A 10,686-nucleotide genomic window follows, 5' to 3' on the forward strand; every position below is an offset into this window, starting at 1 on the left:
TGGTCTCCCCTATGAAGAAAGGGGGGTAGAAGAAGGGAGGTTGCAAGTCCCCGAGAAAAAGAAGAGAAAATGAATAAAAACTCAAAAACTGGAACTTTCAGTAAAAAAATACCTTGAAATAGGTCGCCGGAAAATTTGGCCGGAAAAAAGTCGCCGGAAAATGTCCAGAAAAGTCGTCGGAAAGTTGACCGGAAATGGTCAACCGACATTGACGGGTGCTGACGTGGCGCTGGTCCGCTGCTGACGTGGTTGTTGATCGGTGATGACGTGGCAGAGTCTGTGGCAGTGGGCTTGATTCTGGGCTGCGGCAGTGGGCCTGCTTCTGGGCTGGTTCACGGGCTTGGGCCACCTCTTCTTTCTTCTCTCTGGGCCGCTGACTTCTTTTGGGCTGCCACTTTTTTTTTTTCTTTTCTTCTCTCTGCCGGTTCAAGGTTCAACAGCAATCAGGTGGTCGGTTCAAATACTTTTAGGCCAGTTCAGGGGAAAATTTTTCCGGTTCCCTAATTCTGGGATTGAAGAGCTACTGCTGGTAAAATTTGGTAGCAATTGGAGGTATCGAAGTTGGTGAACCGGTGGAATATTTGCTGAGGGTGGTTTGGAGATTCTGGTGGCTAGTTCGGCATGTTTCTGGCTGGTTCTGGTGATTCTGCCGTAGGTTCTGGATTCCTGGGGTTGAGGGCTTCAAGTTGTGTGGCGGAGGTAGAAAAGGTTTCAAGGTTTTGTATTCAGATTTAGGGTTTTAGCTATTTGTTTCAGGGTTAGGATGTCATGTTGATAACGTGTTTAAGGAAAACTGAAATTGGGAGAGAATTGAGTCATACTTTCATTGATAATAGGGGACTCTATATATAGAGGATTACAAGCATAGAGATAGAGTTGTATATGGAAACATACTCATACATTGATTGGATATCTCCTACGATTCTCCGAGAATATCTCTAATATAAACTCTATTTCAACTAGAGCAAGTAACCTCGAGTTTGGGCCAGACACATATTCTGGATTTACTTGAACAATAATAATAATATTTAATAATTTCCCTAAAGCTAGCCATTTTGGTTTCCTTCGATCATAACGACACACAGCCATTCCCAAACCCATTTTGCCGTTTCCTCCAAATCGATGTTTCCTCTTGCAAGGAAATAGGTAATTCTCTTGACCTCCTTTCTCAATCTTCAAATCCTTTCATTTAATTGAAATTGATTGTCTCTCCATTAATTGAATCTCTATTTTTCATTTGGTTACAGGACATACAATTTTGGGGGAATTGATTATTAGTGAAATTGATTCTGGAGTTGGAGGTTCATTTTCTCTACAATAAGTAAGTCATTCAAGCTATGTTAGTCTATTGTTTTTTGTGAGTGTTATGGTTAATGTGAATGCTTGAATCGTATTTGGGTTGCCTTAATTCTGTTCTATCATTTTCTCTCTGTTTGGATGAAAAAAAGTCATAGGCTTAGATATTAGTATCTAGGTTAGCTTTCGGAGTCATTTTGTAAAGCTTCGTTCCTAATTTTCTTGAGAATCATATTTGGCTTTGATGAAGTAAAAAAGGAATAGACAGGTAATATTTGTAAATTTGCTGTGGTATTCTATTTGTTTGTGAAAGGAGTAGCGGTATTATTGTTGTATTGTGTTATGTACATCAGTGGAAAGGCTAATTGAAATAACCTAATATTCCCCTAGCTATATGTTAGATTATGGTTTGATTGTTTGTCTTTGTTGTATTTGTCCTTGTTGTTTTGTAGTAATGTCAAATTATGATGACAATGTGGACTTTAACTATGAGAATATTGACTTGGACAATGTAAACCAATCACAGCTTCGCAACAATGTGGCTTTTGATGATAGTGAAACACAAGATGTAGGAGGTCTGTATATTGCTCAAGTTGAAGTCAATAAAAATGTAGAAACCAATGTAAGTTGTACGAAAAAGTCTAGAGGATCAAATATTATTCATCGGGGAGAAGATGGAGTCAGAGAAAGAATCAAGTGGGACAAGTTTGGAGCGCCTTTGTGGCCGAGAAAGAAGTGTGCTCAATTCTCAAATTTTGTTGGGTCTTTAGCTGCTGATGGTGGGTTCTATCCTGTCAGTATTACTGATTGGCATCACTTGAAAAGTGAGAGTCATAAAAAGGCAAGGGAACGGGTGAAGGTATGGATATGATTTACGTTCTTTGACTAATTTTTTTTACACAAAATGTGAATATCTCATGATCTAAAATTTTGAATCAAATGTAGGGCACTATTGATTGGGCAAATCCACATACGGCTTCTAGGAGATCTGCAATAAAAAGCTACATTTTTAAGAGGCTTCAGGACTGTTGGAAGCATCACAAGTCACACTTGAAGCAGAAATATTGGCTACCGAATCAAGGGAAAGCTGAACGATGTAATTGCAATCTTGAATTTGTGCATAAAATTCAGTGGAAGGAGTTTGTTGAATATTTGGATGAGGAAGATACTCACGTAATGGAAATACTTGTCAAAGTAATGTGAGCTATTAATATGTGTTTTGAACTCAAATTCTAATTAACATATTAATTAGTTGTCATTTTTGACAGACGAAGGCTGCCATAAATGTTAGTAATCATTCTCAAAGGATAATGCATCATAGCACTGGAACAAGGACTTTTCCGGCTGTTGTACATGAATGGATAAGTGTTCATAAAAGTGCATTCCAAATAGGAGGCATATTAGTTCAAGGATTTATTATTATAGTATTTTGCATGCATTTCTGACATAATTCTCTTTGTTCATTAAAGTTTTTCAGTCCTAGCAACATTACATGGCAGCAAAATTTCAAAACAGACATTAATACTTGTTATCACCCATTATCATGGGCATTAAGAGCAATATTTGATACTAGAGTTGCCAAAATGTTTGGTAGGGTGGATGCTTCTGCGATCTCTTATGTATATCTACTTCATCATGAACATGTGCTAACTTTCCAATATGTTCAATTTTCATTTATCTACACAAGTAATCTGCTAATTATAAACTTTTGGGGTTGAGTATCAATAAGAAAAATGCATAGACTTCTAATGTTGGACAATCACAACTTCAATGCAATATATAATAGGATGAATTATGCATATAGATTGTAAATATAGATTCTGATTTCCTTATTATAATTTGCAGCAATTTGAAAATGGAGTTCACACACGGATATTAGTCGCTATTTCAGTTTATCTTCACTGAGTTTATGTTCAGATTAAGATGCTATCAATGAACTTGTCAGTGGCGAATTTTCCGTATCTAAAATATTTGCTAGGATGACTAAGGTATTTTGAGCATGTAATCATATGGGATCTCTCAGAGAGAGGACATGAGCTTGTGCTCCTTGTATATACTAGAACTTCCTATGTATTTAAACAAATTGTATGTGTTTTAGTCCTTTGGATGATTGAGCAGTGTTCTTAGAGGTGTCCAGTTTTCGTCTTATTATGTTGTTTTATCAGCTACAGATGAAGTTATGAATAGTCATTGCTAATTTAATTATTATGAGCAATAATTTGATCAAGTGCTAGACAAACATAGTTATCATTGCTACTTGAAGCTAGATATTAGTTGTTTATGCTGCAGTTGCTATTGATATAAAGATTTAAATCATCGATGTAGCATATAACAAGTTGCTGAATGTGATACTAGTTTTTAGAATTCTTTAGCTGTGCAGTTACCATTTTTGACATTTGGTAAACCCTAAGTTGTAACAATTTTCTTAAACCCTGATGAACATAGTAGTAATTATATGTATTATTCTCTAGTATGGCAATCTAAAGAAATCGTGGCCACTGGCAGTGCTTTGTATTATTTGTTAATGTTCTTCTACCATACTGTGGCTATTGTAAGCTCCTTTAGGAACATCCTGCTGATATAATAATTCATTCTAATTTGTTGCAAGTAGAAAATGGAGTTGAAAAGCAATCTGACAGGTGGGAGATATTCAAGTTGACTCATTCTAAGAAAGGTTGTAAAGACCAATATGTTGATGATGTATCTACCAAGGTAGTGGTGAGAATTGGTTTTTTCTTTTTAAGTTATGGCTTCATTATTACTCAAGTTAGTACTCATATTGAACAATCATCTCTGAAAATGCTTTTGATTTATTGTTGATATGTTAAACAGATCTGGCTCATCTCTTGTATCGGTTTCTATTTTAATATTGATACATGTTAAACAGATTGCAGATTAAGTCATATCCACAATGTATTTTCTTGGAATATTAGACTGAAGTTATGTTATGGTAAATATTAAATGTATAAGAGAGATAACATTGTAAAGCAATCGATCATATATAGCAATAAATATCATTGCCATTTATTATACTGCATTTTGTGATCAAGCTTGTAATTAAGCTACTGTCGCTGCTTGTTATAATTGAATCCCTAGTTCCTACTCTATATAACTTCATTGCAGATGGAATATGAACATGCCGAGGAGGAAAGAAAGAAGTTGAATATTGAAATAACTCCACAAGTTAGAGAAGATATATATGTGGAAGTTCTTGGGGTAGAAAAGTGCAATATAGTGAGGGGGCTTGGAGCAGGAGTCAGCTGGTGGGATGCTCCTTACATTCATACTAAAAAGAAGGCAGTTTCAAAAACTGTGGAGGCTTTGCAAGCTAGATTTGAGGAACAACGGTTGGAGGCTGCAAGAATAAGAAGTGAAGCTGAAAGGAAGAAGGTTGAGGGTGCTAAGAGAGATGAAAGGATCTTATTTGAACTTGCTGAACGGGAGAAGAAGATGGTTGAAGAGATGGAAAAATTTAAAAGAGATCATATGGCAATAATGGATGATAACTTGAAGATGGTGGAGCAAAGAGCAGTTCTAAGAATTGGTCAATGGATGAAAGAAGTTGGATTTTCAGGCATAAACACGCATCACAAGCATTTGTGGAGCAAATTACACAAGCTACTTCAACCCAACCACAAAGTAATATTCCAATCATTCTAACTCCATCTATGCAACATGGATATCGCCCAGAAATGCCAAAAACTTTGACAAACTAATATGGTGAGTTATGGCAATGTAAATATCATGAGAGTAGTTTTTGTTTTTGTGATAAACTACTCTCAATCTAATCATAATGAAGTGGACATGGTAAATATAGATGGGCTAGAATAGTGATGTTCTTGGACAAGGAATTTGTTATTGAAGGGGAAAGTCATGGTGGTCTTCCGCCTTCATCAACAATTACCTTGTTTTGATTTCCAAGAACTCTCAATGCATTAGGAATGTATTCTAGAAACTATATGAATTGTATTTTGTAATTATGTGAACAATTATGCTTTAGAAATGAGAAATTATATTTCCTTGTATCTATTTCAATTTGATGTGTTGGAATGAGGTCTTTTACTATGCAATAAGTTACTGGTACAGGTTGTGGAAAAATCCTAGTGCATTTGATTTTAATTTTTTTATTGTGTAATACATTACTGAAGGTGGAGAATGAAATTTTACTGTCTCTTTCACAGATTAATGTTTCTTACTTTGTCTCATTGATTTTAGTTTTGAACTAGTTCTCACAAATTTTGTTGAAGTTAATTTTACATTCCAATTTTATTTATATAATATGAGAAACGAATGGGTCCCACAAAATAATTCACACTGATTTTTTTATCAGTGTGGAGAGACTAAAGGCCACCCCCTCAAATGGGACAGAAATTAAATCTGTGAGTGTAGGGTAGCTATAGGGCTTCCCACACAGATATCAGTGGCTATTTGAGTTTATATTCACTAATTTGAATCAATGTGTAAAGTCAGTTTTGCTAGTAGTGCATATTGATTTCCTCTATGTCGTTGCCATAATGACCGAGCCATTCGAGAACCTCCCCGATCAAGCCTACTTCGAGCCATGAAACCCACCATGCTCTCACCAGAGCACGGATGATACCAACTTGATGGGGGATGGGTCCTAAAACATAGGCCTAGAAGTAATAGCACACATTGCCAGAAATAATTAGAACACAACTCATTATAGGCAGCTAGCAGTTATATTTTCACTATAATGTCAAAAAAGGTCCCTTATAAAGATAACAAACTCTTGCGTAAATAACATAAGAGTCGAATCAAAATAAGAAAAAGTAATAAATGGAAAATAACAAAAAGAATATCAAATCTACCCAATTAATAATAATAAAAATACTGCTAAATCTATGCAATTACAAATAAGATATGAGAAGGAATTTAGCATTCATTTGTGACCACTGACCAGGTTTTTTTTTTTTTTTTTGAAAGGGGTTAAGAGGCCCATCAGATGTATTATTGTTGGAATTATTATACCGCGAGGGGGACATGGCACCTAAACCTCGAGTATGATTACATGCATCTGCAAAGAGAACGTCCTCAATAATAGAGGGAGTCTCCTCAATCCAAAAATCATCAAAATAAGATAAACTAGCCAGGTTTATTGCTGCCTTGACTTTAGTAGATATTAAAGTCACTTAATTAACTTCCATATGCTCCTACATCACTTTCCACTTTCTACTTCCCAGTTAGCTCTTCCTCTCTATCATTCACTCATTTACTCGTAATAGATTTCCAAATTAATGTCTTTTATAACAAGATGCTAATTTGCAGTAACATTGTAGGTATTTGATGTTACAGTCATCCTATCTCGCAATGCCTATCTACTAGATATTGTGCACGAGACATATGGGCGTGTTCTAAGCCTCAACTCAATTTGTTGGAAAGCAGAGCAAAATTAGCTTGATATAGCTGTCAACATTTAACATATTCACTTTGTATCATCACATTGATTCTATATCATTAGACATTAATTGGGCTAGAATAGCTTTCCTTTTTGTATCCTAGAATCAAGCTATATTCTTGTATATATGTTACACAGATCAATAGAGCAATGATTATCACGAGCAAATCTGTCTTTGTTGTTTTTCATGGTATCAGAGCAGGACTATATCCTGACTCTTCTTCTTCCCTACTACACTCTATCTTCTCGTGTAGCTTGCTCTCTAGTCTCTCACCGACCCAACCAACATGGGTAAAGACGATATTCCACCTTTAAAAGACCACGGAAAATCACATGCCGATTGCTCCAATCCTTTTATATCCTAAATGTCCAAATCAGACCTTTCTAATCCTTATTACACCCATCATTCAGATCACACAGGGCTAGTCTTAGTCTCCAAACCATTGAATGGAGACAACTACACAGGTTAGAAGAGGGCTATGACATTGGCTCTCAATTCAAAAAACAAGCTTGGCTTTGTGAATGGTTCAATCAAAGCTCCAACACCCGAAGCTGACCCAGAAGGATATGCGACCTGGTCAATGTGCAATGACATGGTCCATTCATGGATCGTTAACACAGTAAGTTCTGAAATTGCTGACAGTATAATCTACTATCCTACAGCTCATAAGGTATGGGAAGATCTAAGTGAGCGTTTTTCACAAGGCAATGCACCTCGCATATTTGAAATTCAGCGAGACATCACTTCACTCAGGCAAGAACAACAATCAGTTTCAGCATATTACATGAAATTGAGAAGTTTATGGGATGAATTGGCATCCTATTCAGAAGCATCACAAGGAGCACAGGCAGATCAACAAAAGCTCATGAAATTCTTGATGGGATTAAATGAGACTTACAGTGCAACCCGCGGTCAAATCCTCTTGATGAATCCCCTTCCAAGTGTCAGACAAGCATATGTCGTCGTTGCCCAAGAAGAAAAGCAACGTTTCATTGCTGCAGTAGAGTTCAGTTCAAGTGTCGCTGCCATGGTTGTCCGAAGTGGCGGCCGGCCAAACCAATTCGGCAGCAGAGGCCGTCATGGTGACCGACCGAATTTTCAAACCGGTTGGGTTGCAGAACGCGGCTTCACCGTACGTTTTGGTTCAGGTCGAGGAAGGGGAAGGCCGCACTGTACCTATTGTGGTGGACATTGGGTCCAAACCTGTTTTCACTTGATTGGTTCCTCCGAGTCATCCCAAGGAAAAACAAGGATCGGGAAATTTCCCCAAAAAGCAGCACACTGCCATACCACCCGCGCCCGCTCCCGCTCCTTCTGCTAATTAGGTTACTACGACGGGAATAGTAGAAGAGGTGAATGGACCAGCAATTACTTTATCTGAAGCCCAAGTCAAGCAGTTTTTAGCTGCTCTCCATCAAGCCCAAAAGCCCAATCCAAATACTGGCTATAGTTCCAAAGCTAATGCTGTAACGCAGCCAGGTTTGTCTAGAGTCGCTTCCCGCAATTGGATAATTGATAGCGGTGCGAAATATCATATTACTTCATGCTTTCAATTGTTGAATAAAAATAAAAATTATGCATTACCGCCTGTTTTGCTACCTAGTGGACACAAAGTGCATATTGAAGCCACAGGTTCTTTGCCTCTGAGTACCGCATATTATCTACATGATGTGCTATTTGTGCCAAAGTTTAAAGTTGATTTAATGTCGGTTAGCCGTTTGATAAGAGGTCTGAATTGTTCAGTGACATTCTATCCTTATTGGTGTGTTTTGCAGGATCTGGTTACGAAGAGGACGATTGGTTGGGTAAAGAACGTGAAAGGCTAGCTATACTATTTGGTGGCACTAGCGAAGGAACAAACCAGACCTTCCAGATCATCTTCCAACTTTGCCATTTCCTCTACCAATCTTTGGCATAATCGCTTGGGTCATGTTTCTTCTCCATGTTTAAGTCACATAGCAAAGAATTTCTTGCATTTTTCCATTCAGCCAACTAATAATTGCCATGTATGTCCCTTGGCTAAGCAGAGTCGATTACCATTCAATTCTAGTTTTATTTCTTCTACAAGACCATTTGAAATAATTCATTGTGATATTTGGGGTCGTTATCGACACCCTTCTCTTTCTGGTGCCTTTTATTTTCTTACTATTGTGGATGATTTCACCCGATTTACTTGGGTTTTCTTAATGAGGTACAAAGATGAAACACAACCAATTTTGAAGCATTTTTTTGGCTCACATTCTCACTCAATTTGACTCTCGCATTAAAACTTTCCGAAGTGACAATGGTAGTGAATTTCTTTCACTTCGCTCTTTTTTTCATGATAATGGCGTTGTTTTTCAACATTCTTGTGTTTACACGCCTCAACAAAATGGGGTTGTGGAGTGCAAACATCGCCATATTATCCAGGTGGCTCGTGCCTTAAAATTTCAGGCTCATCTTCCTCCACAATTTTGGGGGAGTGTGTTCTCACAGCTGTCCACATAATCAATCGGTTGCCCTCACCCATCCTTTCTTACAAAACTCCTTTTGAGCTTCTTTACTCAAAACCGCCTTCTTTTTCTCATCTTCAGGTTTTTGGATGCTTAGCTTATGCCACTAATGTGCACTCCACTCATAAATTTGACACTCGAGCAATTTCTTCCATTTTCATTGGTTACCCAGTGGGACAAAAAGTCTTCAAACTGTTTAACTTATCGACTAAGAAAAATTTTACAGGTCTAGATGTTAGATTTCATAAAGATGTGTTTCCTTATGCCTCCACTCAGCCCACTCTTCCTTCTGCACCGTTGGCCCATGACCCAGGCCCACTTCCACTTCTCACTGATTCCCTTTTTTATTCTAGTTATGACTCCCAGGTTAACCTGCCCACGCCTCCTTCTTCTTCTCCACCTGCCCGTCCTTCCATAGACGCCGATCTTGGCGCTTCCTCTATACCGCCTCCGCCTCCTCCTGTCCTGCCCACAGCGTCTCTTCATCAGTATTCCCGCCGACCCAAGCCTCCTGCCCCACTGCCCCTCGCCCCTCCTCCTTCGACTTTCTCCACCCCTGTTCCTACCCCCCTGACGTCCCCTGTGCCAGGATGGTAACCATCCCCTCTATCTTCTTCGTGACAGGAACCGCCCCGAATTTCACCCTGAAATCCGAGGTGGCCCTGTGGGGCCCACCTTAGGGATGGCTCTACCAAAAATTAGGCAGAGTCACCCCTAAAATGGACTACCCAAAAACCTGTAAAGCACACAAAAACACTTCAAGAAAACCAATCTTATACTCCTGGAGCCACCCTGCTCCCAATTACCAACAACTCTACTTTCACATAACACAAAACACAAAACTCAACAATACTACTATACATAGGGATTTAAAAAGAAGAGTAAAGGATCAAGGGATCCTACACTGCGGAAGTAGTTACAACTATGCCTCAAATGTCATGTACGCCCGACCTCCACTAATTCGCCTGCAAACTGGGCATTAGAAACCGAAAGGCCCAGGGGAAAGTAGATGAAAAACGTTAGCGTGAGTGGACAAAAATAAACAATTTAAAAGAAAAAGGATTTCATACTTTCCCACATTTATTTCATTAAAAACCGATGCATGCAACAATTAGAAAAACACATTTAGCTTTAAATCAAAGAATTCCAAAATGATAAATCGACTAGCCTCGCTAGTCACCACATTCGAAAACTATATCGTAAAACCGAAATCTCGTTTCTCAAGAAGATAAGACCAGCCCCGCTGGCTACAGTGAAAATCTGACTAGCGGGAACGATAAAATATGGGGAAGAAGTTTCACCATACGAAAGAATGGAGCCTCCCAGGCTCGGGTCGGAGTGTCCCACACTCTGGAGGATCCCATGCTCTGCTCTTACTCACCCACGAACACATAGTAAGCAGGGAGGAGTACTAATAGGCTAGCTAGCAATAAATATGACGACCCAGGTATGGTGGGTTAAAATCATACGAAAATCGAAAA

General features: G+C 38.4%; 2 protein-coding genes across 2 annotated transcripts; both read left to right on the forward strand.

Annotated features, from left to right (window-relative positions):
• The first annotated feature begins 1,085 nt into the window (after positions 1-1,085).
• On the forward strand, positions 1,086-2,598 carry LOC121051526. The gene is made up of 4 exons (XM_040514032.1): positions 1,086-1,146; positions 1,248-1,321; positions 1,749-2,155; positions 2,242-2,598. Exons 3-4 carry the CDS (start codon positions 1,751-1,753, stop codon positions 2,497-2,499), a joined length of 663 nt encoding a protein of 220 aa, XP_040369966.1. The 5' UTR covers positions 1,086-1,146; positions 1,248-1,321; positions 1,749-1,750; the 3' UTR covers positions 2,500-2,598.
• Positions 2,599-7,191: 4,593 nt separating this feature from the next.
• On the forward strand, positions 7,192-9,802 carry LOC112184415 (actin cytoskeleton-regulatory complex protein PAN1-like). Its single transcript, XM_024322672.1, has 4 exons — positions 7,192-7,845; positions 8,039-8,192; positions 8,489-8,518; positions 9,432-9,802. The coding sequence occupies exons 1-4, from the start codon at positions 7,192-7,194 to the stop codon at positions 9,800-9,802; spliced, it is 1,209 nt and encodes a 402-aa protein (XP_024178440.1).
• Positions 9,803-10,686: the final 884 nt, after the last annotated feature.

The sequence above is a fragment of the Rosa chinensis genome, chromosome 2 (genome assembly GCF_002994745.2).
Source record: "Rosa chinensis cultivar Old Blush chromosome 2, RchiOBHm-V2, whole genome shotgun sequence".
In the NCBI taxonomy this organism is placed as follows: Eukaryota; Viridiplantae; Streptophyta; class Magnoliopsida; order Rosales; family Rosaceae; genus Rosa; species Rosa chinensis.

What these genes read in the sequence shown, in the direction of transcription:
- LOC121051526 (XM_040514032.1), top strand. Translation starts at nt 1,751, where the DNA reads ATGTCAAATTATGATGACAATGTGGACTTTAACTATGAGAATATTGAC. An exon ending in AGGCAAGGGAACGGGTGAAG is followed by an intron (nt 2,156 to 2,241) that starts GTATGGATATGA and finishes AATCAAATGTAG; the next exon opens with GGCACTATTGATTGGGCAAA.
- LOC112184415 (XM_024322672.1), top strand. Translation starts at nt 7,192, where the DNA reads ATGACATTGGCTCTCAATTCAAAAAACAAGCTTGGCTTTGTGAATGGT. An exon ending in TTGCAGAACGCGGCTTCACC is followed by an intron (nt 7,846 to 8,038) that starts GTACGTTTTGGT and finishes TCTGCTAATTAG; the next exon opens with GTTACTACGACGGGAATAGT. An exon ending in TAATGCTGTAACGCAGCCAG is followed by an intron (nt 8,193 to 8,488) that starts GTTTGTCTAGAG and finishes TGTGTTTTGCAG; the next exon opens with GATCTGGTTACGAAGAGGAC.